At 40.2% G+C, this 26,848-nt stretch overlaps 1 protein-coding gene across 5 annotated transcripts in view; it reads left to right on the plus strand.

Annotated features, from left to right (window-relative positions):
* NACC2 (NACC family member 2) overlaps window positions 1–26,848 on the plus strand; it is a 152,761-nt gene that overhangs the window by 108,362 nt on the left and 17,551 nt on the right. For 4 of the 5 annotated variants that reach the window (XM_033961081.1, XM_033961083.1, XM_033961082.1 and 1 more), the window contains one exon: window positions 22,453–22,626. In XM_033961081.1, the coding sequence (XP_033816972.1) occupies window positions 22,453–22,626 (174 nt within the window). The remainder of the gene's footprint in view (window positions 1–22,452; window positions 22,627–26,848) is intronic. The other variant, XM_033961085.1, reaches the window with a different exon arrangement.

A 26,848-nucleotide genomic window follows, 5' to 3' on the forward strand; every position in this document is an offset into this window, starting at 1 on the left:
AAATGTAGGCTAGGGTTTTCCAGGCCTACATTTCTGGCATCTATCTTTGTGTGAATCGCACCTACCTAGGCACTTTAGGCCACCTACCACCATATCCAGCATTGGCCATGCCTGCTTTGGGATTCAGCATCCTAAATTGCCTACATAGGCGTGATTCCATGCACCTTTTATTTAAGTTCTAGTAGGCGCCTCATTCTTTACGGTTTTTGCCGTTTCTAACAGCGTTTTCCAATTAATTTCCCCCTTACTTTACAGCGCAGGTATAAATGTAGATGGGTGTATTTTAGCCTCAATTGTACCAGATGTGTGCATCTATTTTATAGAGATATAGACACCTATGTATCTTTATAAAATAGCCTTGAAGTAGGCATCTACTTGGACTTCTAAGCTAAGGCTGGTTGTTGTATCATAAAACATGACAAAAAAATTACCCTCTAAGGGGGCAATTCTATAACTTGGTACTTCCATTTAGATACCCCAGGGATGGGCATTAGGACCCTATTCTATAATGCAGGGGTCCTCAAATTCAGTCCTTGAGATCCACAACCAAGCCTGGTTTTCAGGATTTCCACTATGAATATTTATGAGATCTATTTATTTATTTTTATTTTTAAAATTTACATACCGTTTAAAACTAAACAGTTTACATAATGTACATACACAATATTAAAAAGAAGACAAAGTAAAAACAGGTACATAATAAAAGCATCATAATGTGGATAGTAAAAATCATAAAAAATTCATCAGTTTTAATCAGTATCCTTATTGAAACTATTGTGGAGGCACTCAGTCCATTTTTGAGACCCTCTAGTTATTACTCCTGATACAAGGGTTCTACTACTACTACTACTACTACTGTTAATTATTTCTGTAGCGCTACCAGACGTACACAGCACTGTACAGAGTCACGAAGGAGACAGTCCCTGCTCGAAAGTGCTTACAATCTAAATAGACAAGATAGACAAACAGAATGCCAGGGTGGGGTTACAGTTAGGGGGGATGATAAATATACTGGCTAGGGTGGTGAGTAGTGGGAAGTAAGGTTATAAAGACTGAAGGCTTTATCAAAAAGGTGGCTTTTCAGTCTGCTTTTAAACAAGGGAAGGGGCATGTTGGACAAGCTCAAGTAGTGTATTCCAGTTCTCACCAAAACATGCACCCATGTTGAGTCAATCCATCATAACAATCCTTTGGCCTTTTCATATAGATTTCCCTCTACTATCTGGTAATCCTGTCTTTTTTGTTGCATTTGGGAAGACCAATGGTCCTCCTTTTTGATTTTTATGCAAACTGATCATATTTACTCATTGTGGAAATCCTGAGTACCAGGTTGGGGGACTGGATTTGAGGCCCCTTCTACAATTGAACCTAGAATCTAGGTTCTGTTATAGATTACTAGTATAACATAACACCGGACTTCTAGACCGCATAACCAACAAAAGTTCTATGCGGTTTACAAAGCTTTATCAAAAAGATACAATAAAAAAATATAGGAGCAAAAATTTTGGAAAAAAGAGAGTTTTCAATTATGTTCTAAATTATTTGTAAGAAATTTTGAAAAGAGAAAAGGTTTCAGTTGTTTTCTAAATTGTTCATAAGAAAAAGATATACGCATTAAATGCCAGAAATCTTTATCATAATGTGCTGCTTGATAGGCCAGCTTGTGGTCAAGATATTTCCTACTTTTATATCCTTTAACTGATGGAAAAACGAACAGAGCGTGTGACTTTTCTACTATTCTTGTAAGGTGCTATAAGAAATATATCAACTAGATATAATGGAGCTAATCCAAAATCAACTTAATAGCGCAGACATCCCAACTTGAAAACAAATCGTGCCTCCACTGGGAGCCAATGCAACTCACAATAAAGTGGAGTCACATGGTGGTATTTCTTCAGACCTTAAATTTCTAATATAACCTGGTATCGACACATCTAACATCTAAGCACCCACACTTATGCTAGCTCTATGGCTGGTGTAAGTGCAGGTGGAAAATCCATAACGTAAAGTAATACACTTCTCCCTTCCGTATTCGCGGTTTCAGAATTTGCAGTTTTGATTATTCACAGTTTTTAGCTTGCTGGCTCCTCCTCCCAAATTACATCAATTTGCATAAAGAAATCACTGATTCCAAGCGTTTACAGAAAAAATCGCTACTTCCCAGCACTTTGTTCACTGTGTTTTGCCTCTCCTTTAGGAACAGGCCAAGTCTCCCACCATGTTATTCGTGGTTTCACCGTATTCACGATGGTTTTTAATAGAAAACAGCAAATAACATATAAAAAAGTTATTCACAGTTTTTCAGTATTTGCGTTTCTGTTATTTTTCAGTATTTGCGTTTCTGTTAATCCCCTATCACAGCGAATACGGAGGGAGAAGTGTAGTTCCCATGTTTGTCCTGGAATACCTCTTTACCAGTCAGGTTTTCAAGATATCCGCAATGAATATACAGTACATGGAAAAGATTTGCATACAATGGAGGCAGTGTATGCAAATCAATCTCATGCATATTTAGTGTGGATATCCTGAAAACCTGACTGTCAAGGGGAGTACACCAGGACTGACTTGGGAAAACACTGACTTCGTGTTGTGTAAGTGGGAGCCAGCCCCTGGGGGGACCCTTGCAAATCTGCACTTTGTAAGTTAAAGGGGAGTGTACAGAATAGCACTTAGGTGGCATATTGACATGGGTATAAGTGTATACGTATACATGTATATTTATTCATTTATTTAAATTTATATCCCGTCCTCCCCAAAGAGCTCAGAACAAGTTACAGTTTATTTTATTTGATATACTGCATTTTTAACAAAAAAAAAAAGTAAAATCAAAGCAGTTAACAATAGATAAAAGAAATAAATGTGAAATAATTAAAATTGATAAAATAAACACAACAGGGAAATGTACGCTGTACAATTAACAATACTAGACACAAAATGACAAGGGAAGGAAAGATTTACAATATCAAGAGGTAAGAACAAATAAGGTAAGAACAAGGGCTAAAAATGCAAAAAGAAGAAAGCAAAGGAAGAACTAAACTGAAGTGTTAAGGACTAGGGTCAAACGCCAGTTTGAAATAGGCTTTCAAGAGATGATTTAAGAGATATTTCAGTGCACAGATACAATGGGAGGGAGTTCCAAAGTGTTGGAGCCATTACAGAGCAACTAGAATCTCTGTAAATATCTAGAAAAAGCTGCTTAAATAATGGAATGGTCAGGAAGGATTGATTGGAGGAAAATATAGAATCAAATGAGAAAATAATAATACAGTCAAACCTCGGTTTACGAGTGCACCGGTTTGCGAGTGTTTTGCAAGATGAGCAAAACATTTGCAAAATCAGTGCCTCAGAAACCGAGTTTGACTTGATTTACGAGCGCCATCCCCACGATCCGGCATCCCCCCCAGCGATCCAGCATCCCCCCTCCCCCCCCCATGATCCTACATCCCCCCGAGCACCGAAACGAAATCCCTTACCCCGATTGGGCACCGGCACCAGCACCAACATATAGGACATGCCAGTGCCCGAAGATCCTCCCTCTTCTGGGCTGGGCAGTGCGTCGGAGATCCTCCCTGTTGCCTGTTCTGGGCTGGACTGGGCTTTGAGCATTTGCACATGCTCAAAGCCTTCTGGTCTCGCGATCTCCGAGATTCTGAATCTGAGAATCTCGGAGAGCGCGAGACCAGAAGGCTTTGAGCATGCGCAAATGCTCAAAGCCCAGTCCAGCCCAGCACAGGCAAATCTCCGAAGCACCGCCCGGCCCAGAAGAGGGAGGATCTTCGGGCACCGGCATGTCCTATGCGTTGGTGCTGGTGCCGATGCCCAATCGGGGTAAGGGATTTCGTTTTGGTGCTCGGGGAGGATGGGGGGCAACGTGAGCGGGGGGGAGGATGCCGGTTCGCAGAGGGGGATGCCGGATCGCGGGAGGGGGGTATGGAGCAGCATCGGTGGCCTCAAGGGGGGGAATGGAGCAGCGCCGGTAGCCTCGGGGGGGGGGGGGAGGAGGTGGAACGGATTAAAGCGAGTTTCCCTTACTTCCTATGGGGAAACTCGCTTTGATATACGAGCAATTTGGTTTACGAGCATACTTCTGGAACAAATTATGCTCGTAAACCAAGGTTCCACTGTAGAGGAGAACCAGAATTTGAAAAGTAAGGAGGTTATATTTATAAAGTATCCTGAAAGAGATAGGTTGCATGTGCCTAGTTTTGAGAAGTGGAGTAATATGGCTGAATTTTGAGCAACAGTAGAGGAGTCTTGAGTGCAGTGTTTTGTACTGGTTGGAGTCAACGCAGTTGGTACTGCAGAAGTCCAACTAGTAATGAATTATAATAATTCAATCGAAAAATAACTAATGAATGTAGAAGGATTCGTAAAGAATTCTGATTTAAAAATGACTTAACCGAGCAGAGCTGATAAAGAATAGAAAAGAAGTTGAAACAGCTTTGGAAATATTCAAGTGAAACGATAACGTGGAGTCCAATGTGACACCAAGGATTTTAATCGAAGTTGAGTATGGCAAAGGATTACCCTTCAAATTAAAGGTATGACCAGGAAGGTTCAATGCGTACTTAATTGGAGAAAAGATCATGGTAGAAGTTTTTTGAGAGTTGATTTTCAGCATATTTATGGTAAGCCAGTCAAAAACCTTGTCTAATTTCGTGAATATCGAAGAATAATCATCGAGATCATTAGAATTGAAAGGATGTAGTAACTGTATATCATCAGCATAAATAAAAAAGGTAAACAAACCCCAGTGCCTATAATAGTAGTGTTAGGGAAGCAAGAAAAATGTTAAAGAGAATAGGCCCAAGAATGGAACCCTGCGGTACACCAGATAAGAGTGGGTGAGAACTGGAAACAGTACCAGAATGAGAAATAGATTATGTCCAATCTGTCAAGTAAGAACTAAACCATGAGAATGCCGTACCAGTGATGTTGAGGTCCTTCAATCAGTCTAGCAATATTGTATGATCAACCAAGTCAAATGCCGCTGACATGTCCAAGGAAAAAAGTACGACGTCGTGATTACCATCTAAGATTTATACATAATTAATCCAAGGAGAGAGTGCTTCATGGATCCATGGAATAATGTTGACGGAAGCCGGTCTGGCGTGAATGGAGAGCATGTATTTGGTCAAGATGTTCAGACATTACTTTTTCTAATATTTTAGAAAGAAAAGGTAAGTTAAAAATTGGTTTGTAATTAATAACCTCGGCTGGGTCAGACTTCAAAGATTTAAGAACAAGAGTGATTATTGCATGCTTCCATGGTACAAGGAATGTCCCAGAATCAAGACTATTGGAGACAATAGCTAGCAGGGGTTGCAAGAGGCAATCCAGAAATCTTTTTAACAAGAAAAGATGGAAATGAATCATTTGGAGAGGATGTAGATAGAAATGAGGAAACAACCTTCCTTACTAGAGAATCAGGTGGTAGATTGAAAGCAGAGAGTTCAGAAACAGGAACCATGGATGAATCAGTTCTGGAAAGTGGAAGAGTTTTCATTCACAGTGTTACAATATAGGGTTTACATATAGTATGTTGCAATATATCTTCATATAGAATTACTTACTGATGCTGGTGAAGGATTGAGGGAGTGACTAGGCAAAAAGGCAGGTTTTTACAGTTTTTCTAAAGTTAAGACCTTTAAGGGCTCTGATATGAGGAGGTAGGCTGTTCCATGCTAATATTCTAAACATTAGCCTGTGGGCACTTAAATCTTAGTGTTTAGTTTATATAATTTTCCCTTGCTATGGCTAGATTCCATTTCTGTGATTGTGGGATTCCAATAAGAGCCTGGTGCACAACCCCAGCTGTACTGTCATTGCATTAACCAGACCAGACATGTTAAGGGGGAGGACAACACAATAGCAGAAAATGTCCCCCACTAATGAGTGAAATGCAGAATGAAACCCTGAGTTCAGCTGGTTGGAAGTACAAAAGAGCAGGAAGAACGTGACGGGTCAGGAAAAGGTTCTTTTAAAGGCTGAAGGCAATTCAAAAGAGTGGTTTTGATGGAACTTCTTTATGGACATTATGGGGGGAATTCAATAATGGTGTTCAAGGTTAGATGCTGGGAAGATCTACACCAAACTAGTACTCGGCAAATGGTGCTCTGCAATTGTGGGTGCAGTACTTACGTTTGGTAAAATCTGATGTAAATGCTGGTGCACAGCTAATGGTAGGTGGACACATAGGGCTGGATTCTATAAACGATGCCTATATTGTAGATGCCACTCGGTGTAATCAACCACTAGGCACCACTTATAGAATCCTGCCTAGGCGTGTTTAGGTGTCATAGAGGTAAGCGTCGGTATATTAGGCTAGATTTTATTTGGCCTAATTTAACAGTGCCTAACTCAGATGCCTAGTGGTACCTAAGTCAACCATGTCTATTCTCCACCCTTAACCACGCTTGCTTTTCAGGTAGGCATCGTTAGGCATTTGAGGGCACCTTCACTTAGGCAACCCTAGGTGTCCTAAAAGTTCAGTGCCAAACTGTTAAATTTTTTATTTTAAAAACATTTTAAATTGGATGAAAAGTGGTGTGGTCAATTACCATGCCAATTAAGCCAATTAATAAAAAAAAGTTGAGCGCAGATTCAGAAGTTAGGTAGTACTAGGCCCATAATGACCCTATTCTATTCTGGGAATACCCCTGCCCCTCCCTTGGCATGCCCCTTATTGTGAATATGTCATAAAATTTAGGCGTGCACCATATAGTGTGGGTGCTTAAATTCAAGGCTTTAGTAAGTTTAGTATTAATTATGTTTTAATTATTTTGTATTTTGTTTATTTTGATTATATGAGTGTTTCTTGTTTGATTGTATTATCTTTTCTTTGATTATTGGCGTTCCTTTCAATTTGATTTGATTTCTGTAAGCTGCTTTGACCTATTGCATTAAGCAGGATATCAAATGAAAAATAAACATAAAACACAGGGCAGATCCATGCATAAACCCTTATTAATGGATGGATTATTAGGATAAATCTCCACCAATAAAATATATCGCCCTCAAAGAGAGGAATATATTTTATAAATATATATTAATTTGGGGAAAGCCCTACCTGTTAAAATTTAGCTTTATAATATTATATATATATTAAAGGACTGAGATTCAGAGTATTTGCAATCAAACTAGAATTTTATTTATTACAGAACAGGATTTATAAAATCAGGCAGATAAAGCAGGTTACAGATAGGATCTTTCAACAATGAGAAATTGTGCCACAAGACAAGATATTGCTAAAGCAGAATGATTAATTTAGCTGGTTTCAAAAGTTACTCATTATGTAGGCTTTTCTGGTTGAAAAGTCCTTTAATCGGAGAGGAGACCGCATGGTACAGCTGGGCACATGTTTCAGTGATGGGCCGAAGAGAGAGAGAGACATGGTTCCAGCACTGGTCCGAGGGAAAGAGAGAACATGGGTGAATCTTCTGGTTTTATAGATGTTGGTGGATTGAAATCTGGTCCCACGAGGCATCAGAATCCAGGAGCGTCTAATCCGAAGCCAGGAACTCGGGGGCTATGTCTCCACCCTGAGGCTGGCATTGTGTCCAATCACAGAGCAGTATTTCAATTCCAGCTTTTCCCTCTGTTTCCAGATAGATGATGTCATTCGGTTAAATTTAGTCTGAGTGGCTTAAGTTCTGACACTGTTGCTTTGTTGATTATTAGTGAGCTGCATCTGGCCATATTTGTCATCCCCTGAATAGGTGTACTGTACTTAACACTGTCTCTCAGAAGTTAGAAATCATTTCTTGGTTCAGGCAGTAAATTTATAATTTAACTCCAGCAACATTAAATAATTTACCTCCAGCAAAATTAATTGTATCATGCTACACCCTAACTGAGTGCAAATTAACACTACTTGTTGATTGTTAATGGCTCATTAACTAATTACTTTGCATCTGAATCTTGGAACTGCACCCAACTTTGGGCAACCTAAAACATAACATAGTAGATGACAGCAGATAAAGACCCGAACGGTCCATCCAGTCTGCCCAACCTGATTCAATTTAAATCTGGGGGTGTGAATATATTAGGGAGAGTAGTACTCCTTTTGTGACACCATTAAACAGCGAGTATACCTCCTTCCTCCCAGGTACTTTGAATTCTGCCTTTAAGCAGCTCCTTTGCCCACCCTAGGGAGTGAAAGGTCAGACATGGTGACTGACCCAGGGACTTCTATAGCACAACTTCCCAAAATTGGGTTAGACCCCAAATGGGGTCACAAGACCTGCTTTTGGGATCACAACCTAAGTGGGCTTTCCATAGGTACATCATTATTCTACACCTTTAGGAGGTCACACAATTTTATTTGGCTGTAATCATGGGGCTAAAGGCAGAAATAGATTGGGAAACACTGTGGTATACAGCACTTATCATGTAAGCCGATCCACCTAGAGTGCTTCTATAAATTTAGTTATGCTTCATTTTCCTTTAACTTAATATTATCAATGTCCCCCTCCTCTATTGACTGCTATGGAGCTAATATTCAAAGGCACTTATCCAACTATCCAGCAGTGCTAACGAGATAAATCACCAGTGAAATGGATATTCAGTGGAATTAACCAGATAATGCTCCTGAAATGTATTCTGAAGTAGGCTGAAGTTGGAGCCAGCGGTTATCTGGTTAGAAGTCATATTTGTAGTTCTAACCAGATAACAAACTGGCTTTCCTAACTTTCTGGCTAGCCATCTGAATATTACTGATGATAAGATAACGCAGCCAGTCAGCGCTGAAACTGGATATCTAGCGCCAGCTGATATCAAGATACCAGCTCTGAATATCTGGTGTAACTTTAACCACGGCAATCCACATTAAAAAAAAAAAAAAAATGCTGACCATTCTATACCCCTTAGATATATCTAATGAAACTAAGATAGGTCTGTTTTACTAACCAAGCTTTAGTACACACATTTCCTGAACTGTAGAGTCTTTCTGAACCGTTCCATAGCTTGGGCATGCATGAAAATGCTTTGCTCCTACTGGATTCCCATCAAACTTCCTTCCTCCCAGCAACCTCAAGAAGCTCTTTCAGAACAGATCATAAATGACTATGTGAGTACGGCACCAGTTTGTCTAGCAAGTTATCTGGCCCGAGCCCACTGAGGATGTTATACATCAATATAATAAGCTTGAATTTACATTGGTCTTCTGTTGGCAGCCAGTGCAACTTTTTCATGACTGCAGAGACGTGATCCCTCCCGTCTAACCTTCCCACTGTTCTGGCGGCAGTGTTCTATAATAATCTCTAGTCCTTTGGAAGCAGGTCTATATACAGTAGACCAAATTACAAATCTCTAACCTTTAAAACCAGGAGAGCCTGGATCATGCTTGGCAAAAATGTTCGTTAGCAAATATGCTGGAGACTGGCAGATAGTTTGTAAATAGCCAACTGCCACCAGGGCAAAATGGTTTGATTCCGGGCCTAACTGTTACTACTCATATTTTTGTATTTCTATCTGTTATCTAAAAAAACAAGTCAATCATGTGATTTCTTTTTAAGCACAGGGCACAGTTTTGCTCATCCAGGGTACTTTTCATTTGCCTGTACTACCACTACTATTATTAATCATTTCTATAGCGCTACCAGACGCACGCAGCGCTGCACAGAGTCCATAAAGAGTAAGAAAACAGTCCCTGCTCGAAAGAGCTTACAATCTAAACAGGCAAGACAGACAAACAGGATGTCATGGATAGAGTTAACCCTTTCAGGACCAAGGGACATATTTGTCCCATAACTTTAAAATCCTATAAATTTTGATTGGGATAGTCTACAGTTCTAAATTTGATATGTACGGATTCCATATGATACTGCCTTTATGTAAACAAACTGGTTCCGACATTCATTCGTTAGCGTCGTTGCCAGATTGACGAGAAGATTCACTTGCCACACTGTCCATAAGCCAGAAGTGTGATTTAAAAAAAAAAAAATAATGATATTTCACAAAAAAAATCAATTTTTTGGCATCTGCAAGCCCTTTTTACCATAAAAATGTCATCAAAACCACAAAAATTGGCCTACGATCCTTATGGTCCTGAAAGGGTTAAGGGGATGGGTTGGAGGGCAGAGGAGTAGGGTTAAGGATTGAAAACTACATCAAAAAGGTGAGTTTTCAGTCTGGGAAGGGGCTTGACGGACAAACTCTGGTAATTTATTCCAGGTATAGGGGGCAGCTAGATGAAAGTAACGAAGTCTGGAATTGTACGTTAAATAATGTCTGGCGTGCTTTTAGTTTATATTATTACACATATTTGGGTTACCCATGTCTGTTCTAAAATAAATGAGTGGTTTCTGTATTCTGATAGTTGCAGCAGCATCAGCCCTGGCTACTCTTTTCCCATGTTCTCAATTGTTTTCCTTTATGTTTTGTTGTCTTTCTGTTCTGGGGGTGACATTAGACCATCACTTAGGGCTCCTTTTATAAAGCTGCGTTAGGGCCTTAACGCGCGGAATAGCGTGCGCTAAATTGCCCCGCGCGCTAGACCTTAACGCCAGCGTTGAGCTGGCGTTAGTTCTAGAAGCGTAGCGCGGGTTTAGCGTGCGCTAAAATCCTGCGTGCACTAAAAACGCTAGCGCACCTTAGTGAAAGGAGCCCTTAACGTTGGAAGTTCACACAGACCTTATGATAAAAAAAAATGTTTTAGGATCCTCTGGAAACTTCGAACTATTCAAAAATATTTTGACTTAGGGCTCCTTTTATCAAGCCGCGCTAGCGGTTTAACGCGCGTAATAGCGCGCGTTAAACCGCCGGCCACACTAGCCGCTAACGCCTGCCTTGAGCAGGCGGTAGTGTTTTGGCCAGCGCAGGGGTTAGCGCGTGATTAACAGTTGCGTGCACTAACCCCGCTAGCGCGGCTTGATAAAAGGAGCCCTTAGTTTCTTTCAGACTGATAGTTAAGTCCCTAATTCTGTCTGCTCTTGACTATTGCAACATTATTTACTTGACATCTTATAAAAAAATCTTAAATTGTATTCGAGTAATACAGAACACGTCAGTACGCCTAATTTTTGGCCTAAAAAATAAGACCATATCAGTCCTTTCTATCAGCAGTTACATTGGCTACCATTCAAAGTGCAAATTCTTTTAAAATTTGGCTGCATTTGGTTTCAAGCTCTTTTTGGTCTGGCTCCGGGATACCTATCCTCCCAATTTAAATTATATAGATCATCTAAAAATATCCGTAACAACTGTATGTTCATGTAACTTTCTGTAAAGGCTTGTCGCTACAAGAGATTTTTAAAATGAACTCTTGGTTAAGTCCTTTGATTCTACAAATGCATTCTTTTTATGTCTTCAGAAAGTCCTTGAAAACATTTGTTTGATAAGTTTGTAACATGATCATTGTTTTTAATCCTATTTTATGTATGCTTCATCTCGATTGTGAACCGCCTGGAACTCATGGTTGGGCAATATACAAGAATAAAATTATTATTATTTTAATTTTTTATTGTAAACCACTTAGATTTGACTTCTGGTTTTATCTTTGCGGTATATTAAATAATTTGAACTTGAACTCCAGTCACCTGTTAAAATGTAAGAACAGAGTTGTATTCCTTTGCCTCATGCTTACAACAGGGCCTAGGCTCATTAATGCTGACACTGGAGTTTCAAAGACTACACCAGGGAATTTAAATAAGGGGAGTGGGTTAAGGAAGGTGATAGTCCAGGAGAAGCTGACATGGAGAGAGAGATTTAAAATACAAACTACGAAAGAAGATTCTCCTTTGCCACATTTGTACCATCATCCCTGGCTTCTTCAGTGAAATACATTTTTGGGGAAGGCTCATAAGTAGGGGTGATATGGACATTGTGCACAGATGGGCAGACTGGATAGGCCATATGGTCTTTATCTGCTTTCGTTTTTCTATGTTTCTGTTGGAATGAGGGGGCATAGGATGAAGGTGAAAGGGTAACCCGAGAAAACATTTCTTCAAGGAAAGGAGGGTGAATTAATGGAAACGTCTCCCAGTGGAGGGGGTGGAGGTGGAGGTGAAGACTGTGTCTGAATTCAAGCAAGCTTCGCACATGACTATAAGATCTTTAAGGGAGAGCAAAGGGATAGTAGATAGCATGGATGGGCAGACTGGGTAGACCAGGGGTGTCAAAGTCCCTCCTCGAGGGCCGCAATCCAGTCGGGTTTTCAGGATTTCACCAATGAATATGCATGAGATTTATTAGCATACAATGAAAGCAGTGCATGCAAATAGATCTCAGCAGCACCCTTGCCTGCTCCCCCTGTCCAGCAGTAGCCCTTCTCCCTTCCTTTTACTTCTGCCCTGTCCAGAATCACCCCTACCCTGCTCCCCCCTGTCCAGCAGCACCCCTTCCCTGCTCCCCCCTGTCCAGTAGTAGCCCTTCTCCCTTTCTTTTACCTCCCCCCTGTCCAGCAACCACTAGCCTGGGCAGCCTCGGAGCTTTTGATAGGCCAGCCCACCTTGCATTATCGAAGTGGGCTGGTCTAGCAAATGCCCTGCAGCTGCTTGATGAAACCACGGCGGCTGCTGCTGCTGGTCTGGGGGTGAGAAGAAGAGGCAACCCAGCAGTGGCAGCATAGTAAAAAGGCAGAAAGTCTGCCGGCGTCGGAGATCGGGGCAGGAAATCAGTTGAGGCAGGCACTGCGCATGCGTGTCACAGATCACAGACGCATGGAGTTTGAAGTGTGCATGCGCGCTAAGGGTTTTATTATAGCGGATGTGTTAAATGTCTTGAGGAAAAGGTCGTTCCATAGTGTAATGAAATGCGTATAGGTGAGAAAATAAACAAATTTTTGATAATGGTGGAAGGGTAATATTGCATTTAGAATGGGTGGGTGACTTGAGATCAGCTTATTGAGATATAATAGATGAGACATATTGGGTGCAATTTATAAACCAAAGTCAAAATCTTGAATGAAACGCAGTTGGAAAGGAGGAACCAATGTTTTCACTTCAATAGAGGAGTAACATAGAGAAGTGGCTTGCCAAGTAGAGTCTGACAGCTGTAGACTGATTAAGTTATAATTGTTTGATAGATGAGAATGGTAAGCCTTCATATAAGGACTTACAAAAATTTATTTGTAAGATGAAAAGGGTGTGAATTAGAGAGTGTAGAAGAACTGGTGATGAGATATAGTGAATAGATTGAATTCACTGTGGTGCATAGAACGAGGCACAGATAACCGAGTTGATTTTTGGTTTAAAGCTCAACTCCTTTTCCCAGGTACGTAACACCCAGTATCTTAATTGTATAAGAAAATTTGAGAGAGTGACTGTTAATAAGCGGTGGCAAGGGTTATCTGCAAAGAGTTGGCAAGAAACAGATGCATTCACATTTTGTGGTGTTCAATACAAAGAGGTTGATTTTAAGCAATTTTGAAACATAAGATATGCAATCATTTAAATTATTAGAGGTGGTCAAGGGATCATTGAATTTATAAAAATTCTGAATGTCATCTGTGTAACAGAAAGGAAGACCACCTTGGATTTGAATGACCATAAGGAGAAGAGCCAAGAAAATATTAAATAGTAAGGGAACGAGGATAGATCCCTGAGGAAAGCCTGAAATTAGCTCTTTATAGTGGAAGATGAGCTATTGGAGCTGGCTTGATATTTTTGTTGGGTTAAGTAGCTTGTCAACCAGAATAGAACCTGACCAGAAATAGCAATATCTTGTAGTCTGTTAAGAAGTAGAGGATGGTCAACAAGGTCGAAGGCCGAGGTGAGATCTAAAGAGACTAAAACGATAGAATGGGCATCCAAACTGACACAAATGGAGTCATGTAAACTAAGAGAATAGTTTCTGTACTGTGGTTATTATGAAAACCTGCCTGGAAAGGGTGGAGAGTGTTAGTAGCTTCTGCAAAACCTGAAAGTTGTTTAAATACTACTTTTTCTAATACCTTAGAGAAGAAAGGCAGATTTGAAACTGGATGAAAGTTAATATAGATATATAGCTACAGCATCCTTTACTGCTACTCGGGTTGTCATGCCTCCAACTCAGGACGTCTCTTGCCACTTTCCACCAACCCACACTGTAGCCATATCTCTCATTGCTTCTCATTGTCGGGGTTATGTGCCTTCCGCCATATTTTTAAAAATACAGTACTAATGATTGCTTCAGTCTAATGATTGCTTCAATACTAATGATTGCAAACCAGTCTGAATCATCCCACTACTGGCTCTTACATTTAGATAAGATGATAAATGGTTTTCTTTATCTGTTTCCTTCATAGAAACATAGCGACGTGACGGCAGATAAAGGCCAGATAGCCCGTCCAGTCTGCCCATCCGCAGCATCCACTATCTCCACCTCTCTAGAAGAGATCCCATGTGCCTGCCCCACACTTTCTTGAATTCAGACCCAGTCTTTGTCTCCACCACCTCTACCCGGAGACCTTTCCACACATCTACCATCCCTTTCTGTAAAAAAGTATTTCCTTAGATTACTCCTGAGCCTGTCACCTCTTAATGTAATTCTATGCCCTCTTACTCTGGAGTTTCCTTTCAATTGAAAGAGACTCGCCTCATTCTTTATCTATACTCTTGCTTCTGTAGTAATTCGAAAGGAAGTAGAATAGAAGCTGTGGGAACCCTAAGGGACAACAGAACAGAAACCAAGAAAGCAGCACTTAACTTAAAACAGCTGTGACATGACTATTGTGCTTCCATTAAGAGACCATGGGGGAATTTAACATACATGGTGCAGCAGATACCCCCCCCCCAAAAAAAAAAAAAAATAAAAACCCAGGTACTGCCTAGGCATCCTTACTTGGCACCGTCATTCACTGTGTTACTATATGAACCCTGTTTCCTCGTGTTCCATTCTATTGCTGCTGTGCTTCTTTATCCTACTGGGGCGGGGGAACGGGGAAATCCTCCACTCGGTTCTCTCTTGAGAAGATGTGCTACTGCTGCTTTCTGAACATAACTTACAGTATTTGCAAACAAATGTTTTTGTTTAGACAGAATTAAATGTATTCATCATATTATCCCCCCCTCTCTTTGTCAGTGCAGTCTAATATAATTAATAGCCCGTTGATTTAAAGAAGGGTACTGTTATGAAGATTTAGATAGTTGAGAGAACTTCTTTTGATCTTTGCATGGCTTATATACACATGCCCTTTCTAGGAATTAGCTATGTTTGACAGCCTAGAGTGTTCATGTTGGCGTGTTGCTTTGAATGATATGATCCAGTAACTGTGTATGTATATTTAATACATTTCTTGTGGTTAAAAAAGACAAGCCAAAGAAAATAATCTTGAAATACATGTTTTCTTACATTGCACTGGTTGGAAATGAGTGGATAGAGTTGTTGTTGTTTTTTTTTTAAAGTATATATTTTTTTCTATGGGGTTTAAGTGCTTGAGGATTAAATTGTAAAAGTACTTGTTCACAGAAAAAAAAAAATTGGTGGGCTTCCAATACTTTCTTAAGAAATGTCTGTGTGGTTCAGCATTAGAGAACAAGAGGTTGACTGGGAATAAGCAGGAAACGGATACTGTGGACAATTCAGGGTCAAACTTGAACCAAGCATATTTCACTCAGTCTGACAGAATTTTTGGATTTCTCTCAGAGGGGCTGGAAAAAAGTCCAACCAGATTGGACTTGAATCGATCAATTGGTGAAGATCTGCCTCGAGCCCCAGAAACAAGTCTAATAAGTCTCCATAGCAGAAATCTATAGACTGATAAGTCTAGTGAACTAATTTGATAAACTTATTTTTTTGTCCAAGAGAAGCCCTTCCACTTTAAGGTACTACCTATTTTTAAGGGAGAGATGCTAGAAGTTTTGTAGGTAATATGGCTTTGTTTAGAGTTATCAGATCATACCTCAATTGCCACAAATCCACAACACTTGAAAAGAAACCTCCAGTATAGTCTATATTAGTAGGCCTGCATTTTGAAAGTCATGGGTTTATTACTTGAAGATATTTGAATGGTGAAAATGAGATACTCTACTGGTGGACATACTGTATTTAGAATGGAATCTATACAGTTTGACCTAGATTCTGTAAATGGTGCCATTATTGGCAGCCGCCTTAAAAATGGCTGCCGATTGCATGTCAATCATGCAACAGTGCCATTTACAGAATTGCGGCTATGTGAAAGGTAGGTGCTAGAAATGTAGGCCAAGGTTTTCAAGGCCTACATTTATGGTGCCTACCTTTCACCAGAATCGTATCCACAGAGGAGCCCTGTGGCATTAACCACACCTACAGTGATGTTAGGTATTGTAAGATACTTCCGTAGGTGTGATAACGGTGCTTTTTTTGGAGACACCCTTAGAAGCCTCCATATTTTTTAAATGGTAAATATAGCTCTATCTATGTAACTATATAAGTATACCCCAAGTTATTATAAAACAAAGTTTCTCAAATCTGATTTATACGTTTCTTCCGGGCCTCAGCGACACAACTCCACCGCTCAACAATAGCTCATAGAGGCGAGTTTTGTGTGTCCTCTCATCACTGGCCCATCCTTTATGTGTAAACTTCTAAACATTAATTATATACGTATTGGGGATTTTTTCTTATTATAAACTTTTAAATAGCTTAACTTATCTTATAATGCTTTTCATGGTTCCACCTGGGAAGGTTGAATCCAACATGTTTCGCCTTAGCTTTCTCAAGGATTCTCCCCAGAGTCAAAAAATCTGAAAAATATAGCGAGTCGGATGACATTGGGCAGCTCTGGGGAGAAAGCTGCTTGATAATATGATCAAAGTAGGGAGGAAGAATGGTTAAATAGGAAATGGGAGAATGACCTGTGAAACAGCCCAAAAACATGAGGACATTTCATGAAACTAATGATTCAGCAGATTGAAAACAAATTTTGGAAAGCTATATTTTATACAGAGCATTATTCAACTGTGGGATCTACCGCCAGAGAATGCGGTTAACGCATCTAGCTTTGTGTGGCTTAAAGAAAGTTTGGACAGGTTCCATATCAAATTTAGCCAGGTAGACTTAAGAGAGCCATTGTTCATCCCTGGATAACAGCTGTAAGATTTAGATCTATTTTGGGATTGGCCAGGTACTTGTGACCCAGACTGGCACTGTCGGACACAGAATGTTGGGACTCTATGGACCTTGGTCTGACCTAGCACAGCTTTTACCCTGTTCAATTCTGGTCAAATTTATGTAAGCATGGCAGCATTGGATTCATGAGTTCATTTTACAGTGGTGCTTCTGTCCAGATTTGGTCTTCAAAATCTGGTTGTCCTGTACTTTGCTGAGATGTGGTAAATGAGTCAGAAGGCTGGGAGAAATTGATTGTAATGTTGTATACAAAGAACCAAGCTTTGCTATATGTATTTAAAAAAAACCCAGTTTATTTTTAACTTCTTGCAAGAAATCTCGAAAACAATAGAGCTGTTAAAGTCTAAGTGACAAGGTATTTAAACCAAAGGTTCAAATAAAAAAATGCATTTAATCAGCTTTGTTTTTTGTCTTAGATGAGATAAATATGTAATCAACGCAGGCTGATTCTTGCTGTGCTCTGTCCCCCTCCCAAATTCACCCCCCTACTTGTTACAGGTTACAAGTAGGGGGAAGGGAATTCTGGAGTTTGTGTCGGCTTAATTGAGGAAGACAAATTGATTAGCATCCAAGGAGTTTTATAATCAGCAAATTAGCTGCTGTTTTTCATTGTCTCTAGACTTGCTATCTATGACTTGTTTCAGTGTAAGGACTCCTGATTTGGTATACTCGTTCTAAAATGGAGGTAAAAATTATAGGTTACATGATGACATTATGCTGCTTAAAGAGAGACCATAAGATCATAAGAATTGCCCTACTGGGACAGACTGAAGGTTCATCAAACCCAGTATTCTGTTTCCAATAGTGGCCAACCCAGGTCCCAAGTACCTGGCAGAAACGCAATTCCAGAGCTGAGCTTGTGATGTCATAATGCCTCATTCCACCAGTGCTTAACAGACAACCTCATCAGTGATGTCACGATGGCTTGATTGTCCTACACTTGGCTCACATAAGAACATGAGTTGCCATACTGGGACAGACTGAAGGTCCATCAAGCCCAGTTCCCTGTTTCCAATATTGGCCAACCCAGGTCCCAAGAATCTATCTAGCTTAGTCCCTCCTGCCGACACACTCCTGCCGAAGATAGCGAAACAGAGCTCTGTCGATCAGTAACAGTATTCCTTTTGGGATCCAGATAAGTTTTTGATTGCCTTATCTTTACATCTATGATTACAAGATACTAGAGCAGTCTGTGGATCTGCAATTCTGATTTCTTCTCACTCAAAAGAACACTTTGTGCAAAATAGTATTAAAATGTTTTTTCACAGACACATGTATACCTTTTACTATTAAAGCAAATCAAACTCAATAAGACTTGATGTAAGTGGCGGACTCATTTAGGCAGTAGTCTGGTGATTGTCACCTATGAGTCGCCAGCCCAGGGTAAAACTGGAATGATTATCGCAGTTCCCCCAGTACTGAGGTCTTAAAATCACCATCATCATTTGTTTAGTGAATGCAGACACAGGTGCTCGTTTTGAGGGTAGGAATTTTAAAAAAGTCTTTTACCAATCGTTTGTTTCTTTTATAATTTTTGGCAAACATTAGGGTTTTTTTTGTTTTTGGCCTCATATATGGTGCAAGTCATACATCCAGCATTAGCAGTAAACTTGAGAGAGTGAGATCATATTCAACATATCCCGGCTTAGGAGTAACGATCATTGCTGTCAGTGTATGAGTAAAATTAACTCATTTGAAAACATTTTCCTCCAGAGTCTCTGCTGCTGAATTTGATGGTGCCCTTGGGTTTTGACACTGTTTAACATCCAATGCCATGCAAAGATTTCTTGTGAGAAACTAGAATCTAATGCAATTATATTTTTCTTCAAAATTCAAATAGTGTTTTAATAATCTTATGAAGGCGAAGGGGAGGAACAGTCTCGGGGTTAGAAGAGCAAGTTAAAGTCAGGGAAACTAGGGTTCAAATCCCACTGACACACCTTGTGGTGTTACGATAGTCACTTAACCATCCATTGCTTCAGACTTAAATTGTATGCCTTCTGGGGACGGGGAGGAACTTAGGGCTCCTTTTACAAAGGTGCACTAGCGTTTTTAGTGCACGTACCAGATTAGCACGCGCTACCGGAAAAACTACTGCCTGCTCAAGAGGAGGCGGTAGCGGCTAGCGCACACGCTATTCCGCGCTTTAAGGCCCAAACGCACCTTTGTAAAAGGAGCCCTTAATGTATCTGAATGTAACTCACTTCAAGCTACTACTATAAAGGTGTGAGCTGAATCTAATTTTTTTTAATGGTAATTTCGATAAATAAAATCTTAACTTCTCTTAACAGTATTCCTTGTCCCCTTCACATTTCTGGGTGGGTTTTGTAATGGTCATTGCTTTTTCATGTTTGACTTTGCACAGAAAATAGGCCAACTTTCTGTGGTATGTCACTGAATGAATGAAACAGGCTTTAAAAAATATATTGAAAAGTATGTTTAAGACCTCCCCCCCCTACTCTCTCTCTCTCTCTCTCTCTCTCTCTCTCTCTCTCTCTCTCTCTCTCTCTCTCTCTCTCTCTCTCTCACTCACTCTCTATCTCTTTCTCTCTTGCATAATTTTTTTATTGAAATTTTATATCAACAACAGGAACCAAAGACAAATAAAAAGGACATTTACCGGTACATGTGGGTGGCATATATTCACGTGATTTCCAGTACATCTATAAATAGTGCATTCCTCCCTGGTTAGAATATCCCTATAATCTGATAAAAGAAGCGAAGTGAACAAGTCATCTCATCTATTAAAGATACATATGAGAAGGTTCTGGAAAAGTTTGTTAAGCTTTCCAAGGGCCTTTATGATCAGAGGAAGTTGTATGAGGGGGGTTAGAAAAGAGCTCTTTTCAGGATATAATTCTTTCTTAGCTCACAGAAATCAGATTTGGTGGCTAAATAATTCTATTACAGAAGAAGAGTTCAAATTTAGTTTTAAACACCTAAAATATACTAAAGCCCCAGGCCCAGATGGGTATAGCCCTGAATTTTATGTAATGCTTGCTGATTGATAGTCTTCCCGTTATGGGGGATATGTGTAATGGGTTGGCAGGGGATGGGGGGAAACAGAAAACAAAACTTGGTACACAGTGTGCATATCCCAAAGCAAAGGAAAGATCTAGAATAGGTAAGTGCTTACAGGCTGATATCACTTTTAAACCAAGATATTAAAATTTTGGGCATCAGTTCTGGTACATTCATAGACTCAACAAGTATTTATCTCACATCATACATGCTGATCAAGTCAGGATTTTTTTTTTTTTTTTTTACTGGGGAAGTATATAACTATTAAGCTAATCAAAGTGCTGGTGCCTTTGCACAAACAGAGATAATTGTCATACATCGGCAATTGAGCCTTGATATGGATAAGGCTTTTAAATAGCATATCATGGCAGTGTCTATTCTGGGTATTAAGGAATATGGCCTGAAAGATGTATGTTTGTTGACTGGGTGAATGTTCTGTAGCTTCATGTTTCAAGTTTATTTTTTACTTGATATACGTTCCATTGACATAGCCACCTGAGCAGTTTACAATCAATTTTAAACTATTAGGAAAAAGAAAGAGTTACATTATCATGTATAAACAAAGGAAAATATAAAAATTATACAAGAATGTCATCTGTCATCCATCCCAGTCAAGCTCAGAAATACGCACTAACTGCTCCACTTAAAAATTGCAAGTGAACTTTCATTACAAATAGACAAAGGATTCCATAATTTTGGAACCATAACTGAAAAGATTGTTGATCAAATACATGCCAAGTAAACCTGATACATTGATGGAACAAGTAGGTTTTGCCCTTAATCATCAGGCTCTCTCAAGGCAAAAAAATCTTATTACCCTTCAGAGAACTATTTTTTGCATGTTTAACTGAGGCATGACAGCCCAAGAAAGTAGGAGTTCTCCATACCTGAGAACAAATGGGTTTCTACGGTTGGTTTGTTTTCATTTTGCATCAGAAGACTTCGTGGTTTAGTAGAAAAGACTTCTGACAGTTTTGCCAAAACATGGCCTTGTCGAATCATCCCTCTGTTGCACCACATTGGAACCACTATTGATTTAAAAAAAAAAAAAAAAAAACTGACTGGTTTGAGAGGACATGACGCCTTGGACTTATTTGTACCTCACTTGTTTGCTTATAAGTTTATATACCTATGAGGAACATAACTAAGGGCTCCTTTTACTAAGGTGCGCTAGTGTTTTTAGCACATGCTGCATTGTCACGCATGCTAACCCCGCGCTACGCGCCAAGAACTAACACCAGCTCAATGCTCGTATTAGCGTCTAGCATGCGCGGCAATGCAACGCACGCAAAGCGTGCGCTAAAACCACAAGCGCACCTTAGTAAAAGGAGCCCTGAGTCTACAGACTTACAGGAAACCCAATTTAAAATACTTCAACAGGCCTTTCTAACTAGGGACAAAGGAGCAATTCTTGGACAGTGGGTGGAGGGAACCTGCCTTAAATGTAAACATAAGCAGGACTTGATGCTGCATTCTTTTCTAGAATGCTCTACCTTAACTATGTGGTGTCTGTGATAGAGGGCATGTTACAACAACAGCAATTGGTATTATTGCACTCTCCTCTCGGGGATTCACGCACCTTTATTGAGCAAAAACTTACCTTACCAGAAAGAAAATGGATATAAATTTCCCTGATATTGCTTTTAAAAAATTATTCTGGAATACTGGATGTCAGAAGAAGACCAACCAGTTAAAAAAAAACAACATATTCCCAGATTCATAAGTCAGAGGGGAGGGATAAATGTCTAGGTGGCTGAATGTGATGATTTCTAAGAGTGCTGTGTAGGTGGTTTGAAAGAACAAATATGTTTCTCCTATGTTGTTTTTGCTTTTAAGTATTAGAGTTACTGTTACTCTATGGCCAACTGGCATTGCGGTGGTGACACCTCGAAGACCTCAAATATTTTTTAAAAACACAGTGAAGGCAACCTCTGGGTTCTAGAAACATTTATTTATATCCAAGAAAGACTTGACGCATCCGTGTTTCGGCCAAGACGGCCTTCATCAGGAGTTTACAGTATAAGAAGCAAACAATATATAAACATTCAAAAATACATATTAAAAAAAAAAAAATTATATATATTTAAAACCTCGAAAAGACGGTCATACTGGTCATGAGAAAAGATATTGGCTATGTATATGTGCTTGGTTTCTTATAATCTTTGATGATGAATATGTTCTTTTCTTTTGCATTAAAAAAAAGTAAAAAAAATAAAAAAAAGCTAAATGATCAACATTTAGTAAACGTAAAGCATACAAAGGATAGGTACATCCTATTAAGAGAAAGGAAAAGTTGTATCATTCAGCCACAGAAAATATCCCTTTCCCTTTTTAAAAGGCATCTAAGATATCTCGCTCTCTCTCTCTCCCCTCCTCCATTTTTTCCTCCCTCCCTTTCAAAAGTAGTCCAAGAGAAATCAGAGCAAAATGGAGCTTCATTGGAAAGTCGCTCATGTGTGCTGATTCGGCGAGACTTGGTCGCCCTCCCAGCCAGTCTCATCAGTCAAATTGGATACCGATGCCACCCAAAGCTGTACTCAGAAGGAGACCCTGGAGAGAAGCTGGAGCTTGTTGCAGGTAATGAATTGCATAGTTAATGTGGAGTTCAGTAGCTTGAAGTATAAATGTTTTCATCACAGGAAAATGTGCAGGAATGTTTGGGGAGATAACTGGAACAAAGACTAGGAACTTCTGAGGAAGAGAATTCCCAGTATGTAAGGCAATTGATTGTCGACAACTTCAGATTTTTACTATGACTGTGTCCTTGTCATGTTAGAAACACCAACCTGCTTGCAATCTTTGACTCGTTAATCTTGGCCTTGCTAACAGTGAAGCATCTTGTGTTCCATTTATGTGTTTCCATGATCCACTTCTGAGTTCTAGTCTATTGCCTTGAGATCTACTGCTATAAGCAATGACCAGCACTATGCTGTGCCAGCCACATAATTCTTACAGAGTTCTGTAAGGTAATATATAGAAATAAAACAAAGGAAATAAGGTAATGCCTTTTTTATTGGACTAATTCAATGCATTTTATGATGAGCTTTGAGTTATGCATTGAGTTAATCCAATAAAAAAGGTATTACCTTATTTCCTTTGTTATTGTTTTATTTCTTTATATTATCTTGAAAAGTGGACTAACACACCATTTCACTCAGAGTTCTGTAAGAATTATGGAGTCAGTTCTCAAAGGATGGGATCTGTTTACCAGTTTCCCTACATATGGATAATAAAAGTAATATGGATAGTGCTGGACTGAAAATATATCTGACTGAACATAGAGTTGCCCAACTGGGTCAAAGGGTCCATCTAGCCCAGTGTCCTGATTTTAACAGTGGCTAGTTTAGGTCAAAAGTACATGGTAGAGTCCGAAAAAGCAGCAAGATTTCATGATACTTAACCTCAGGGATAAGCAGTGGCTTTCCCCAGGCACTATCTGTGGTGGAGGGGCGCAGAGAAGGCAACACCCCAAAAATTATCCAAATAGTGGCAATAATTCATGTGTTTAGTGGATTTCTAAAGCTCTTTTTGTATAATGTAGGAAGTTATAAGTCGCCTTTAGCAAAGGCCCAGTAAAACGTCTGAACATTATGTAGAATCTGAATCAGAAGCAATAGAGGAAGTCTCATAATACCCAGATGCCCCTTCCTCTTCATTTCTGCTCTAGGATTCATCAGCAGACTTTAAAGCTGAGCTTCTAGATTTATGCCCCTAAATCTGTGCCCCATTGTAATCCAATCTTAGGACCCCCAAGGGGTCCTTTACTAAGGTGCACTAATGGATTTATGGGCTGATTCTATAAATGGTGTCTAAATAAATGGCACAGACCGCATGTCTAGTCACACTTAGGTGCAATTTACAGAATTGCAGCTAGCGGCACCTATGTAAAAACTTAAGCTCCTGAAATGTAGGCGAGAGCTTTAAAGGCCTACATTTCAAGTGCCTAAGATTTTAGTGACCTTATTAGTATTAAAATGATGTCATTAATATTAAAACAAGCCATCCGATTGATGCCCTAACATAGCAAAGGCATCTAGCAATGGCTGCTAAGGACCCGAAATTTGTGTTACCGATAGGTCTGCTCTATTCTTTTTTTTTTTTTTTTTTTTTTTTGGGGGGGGGGAAGGCCACAGATTGTGTGTGTGTGTGTATTACATACATACAATATCTGTCCCCATCAAAAAAATAAGTTGTGCCATGCTTCCCCCCCTCATTGACAGCCCCCTCACAGCCACGTTGTACCACTAAGACCCTCCCCTCCAAAGATCGTGCCCCCTCTGCCCCGCAAAGGTCCTTGGCAGGAGGGATGCCCACTCCCTCCTGCCTCGACACATTTTAGTGCATCCACACCTCCTCCTAACATCACAGCCCCCCCTTCTGACCCTCCCACCAACCCACCAAAGTCCCCAAAAGAAGGCCCTGGTGGGCTGGGGGGTCAGGTCAGCCCTCCCCCAGCTCAAGGCATCCCCCAACCCCCTGTAAATTGTTGGTATGTCGTCATTGGAATCGAACAGGACGGATGTTACACCCTTCTGTTGGCAGGCCCCACCTCTGCAAAATGGCAGGCCTTCCCCTTCTTGGGATGCACTGGGAGAGACATAAGGTCCTGATTGGCCTAGATACTTAAGGCCCCTCCTATGGGAGAGGCCTTAAGCACCCGGGCCAATCATAACCTTAGGCCTCCTTCTTGGCCCCAGATGTACTAAAATCTGCCAAGGCAGGAGGGAGTGGGCATACATCCTGCCAAGGATCTTTGTAAAGTGGGGGCTGCGATCTTCAGATGGGTATGGTGGTGTCTTGGGGGGGCAGATGCACTAAAATATGTCGATGCAGGATTAAGTGGGCATCCCTCCTGCCAAGGATCCTTGTGGGTCTGCGATCTTTGGGGGGGGGAGGGTCGGGAATGTGGGGGGGGGGGAGGAAGCCAGCACGGGTTGTTTTTTTTAAAATGGGGAACAGTAGTGTGTGTGTGTGTGTGTGTGTGTAACATATGCACATCTGTGCCCCCCTCAAAAAGCCCCGAACAGCTGAGTGGCAGGAGGCTGCTTTGGGGATCCCCCTGTCACTTAGCTGTTCAGGCTTTCCCTGCCGGCTCTGCGCATGTGTGAGAGTCGCTTTCAAAATGAGCGATCGGATGGGATTTTGGCTGACCTCAGGAAAACTCATTTGCATGGGAAGACGTTTGAGCATCAATCATTGTTTTGAAATCAGCCAAAAAATTGGCCCACAACGAGCACGGTCTTAATGATTGTTTTTAGTGCATCCAGCCCTTTGTTTGTCAGTCCCAAGACTATTATCTATGTATGTGAATGAGGAATGTAACACCTGCAGGCCACAACAAGGATAATCTGTTGTGATTAATATATATGAATCAAAAATATAATGCTGTAATACTTCTTATTGCACATCATCACCATGGAAAAGATAAGTAGAAATTTAAAGTTGGTATTTTGTGAAGTTGAGTAGGTATATAGTGGGAACATTCATGTGCGATGATGGTTCCCAGCAGTCACACACACGGTTACAGCGTTTTGCTAATGATCTGGGTGGAGGAGCATTGAGTACATTGTAAAGAGTCTTTTACTTAACAAAGGTTGTGGATATAGAGCATTAAGAAAGAATAAGAAAAAATATTTTTAAAAAGCAGTAAAAACAATAAGAAGTATTACAGCATTATATTTTTGATGCATATAGTGTGAATGCTGTATAGTACAAATCAAGATCCCAAGCAAAATAAAGTGATTAACATATATACTGAGGGTGGAGACATGACACACTTTCTCCTTTCTCTTCTGTCCCTGGTTTTTCCAGGCACTGAATAGGCTAGGTTTTTTTGATTATTGACTTGTTCTATTGCACTAAGAAATATATAATTTGTCCAGCAGATATTGCTTGCTGTCAATCAGCACTTGTTTACAGTGTAGGTTGATTTATTTATTAGGATTTATTTACCACCTTCTTGAAGAATTTAACTCAAGGTGGATGGAGTACAGCAAAAAACAATTACAGCAGTAAAATATTCATCTAACATCTAACATTTTGGATTTTCAGCCCTTTCCCCACACCACCACCATATTTTCCTTTTGGCTTTTCATCCCTTCTTCCCCCCTCCCCCATCTTCTACTTGGCCTTTAAATCCCCACTACCTTCTCCAACCTTGTCTTCCATTTGGTTTTTTTAATCCCCCACCACTACCATATTGTCCTTTTTGCTTTTCATCCATTCTTTCCCCCCTCCCCCATCTTCCACTTGGCCTTTAAATCCCCACTACCTTCTCCAACCTTGTCTTCCATTTGGTTTTTCAATCCCCCACCACTACCATATTTTCCTTTTGGCTTTTTATCCCTTCTTCTCCCCTCCCCCCATCTTCCACTTGGCCTTTAAATCCCCACTACCTTCTCCAACCTTGTCTTCCATTTGGTTTTTCAATCCCCCCACCACTACCATATTTTCTTTTTGGCTTTTCATCCCTTCTTCCCCCTCCCCCATCTTCCACTTGGCCTTTAAAACTCCTCTACCACCTCCAACCTTGTCTTCCATATGGCTTGTCAACTCTCTCTAACTCACCATGTTTTCTATTTGGCCTCTCAGCAGTGCCCTTCCTGCCTATCCAATGCACCAATATATTGAAGAAGTAATAATTGTTGTAGACTGGGAACAAAATGCAAGCTTTTCTGCTATGGCAGCAGAAGTCCAGACCTCTGTGATCTTTCTGAAATAGGTAGGCCAGGAGGGTCCTGTAAAGAGACTCTCTTGTGTCCCCTTTTCTATTTTGACATGTATGTCTATTTTTTTACCA

The sequence above is a fragment of the Geotrypetes seraphini genome, chromosome 10 (assembly GCF_902459505.1).
Source record: "Geotrypetes seraphini chromosome 10, aGeoSer1.1, whole genome shotgun sequence".
Classification (NCBI taxonomy): domain Eukaryota; kingdom Metazoa; phylum Chordata; class Amphibia; order Gymnophiona; family Dermophiidae; genus Geotrypetes; species Geotrypetes seraphini.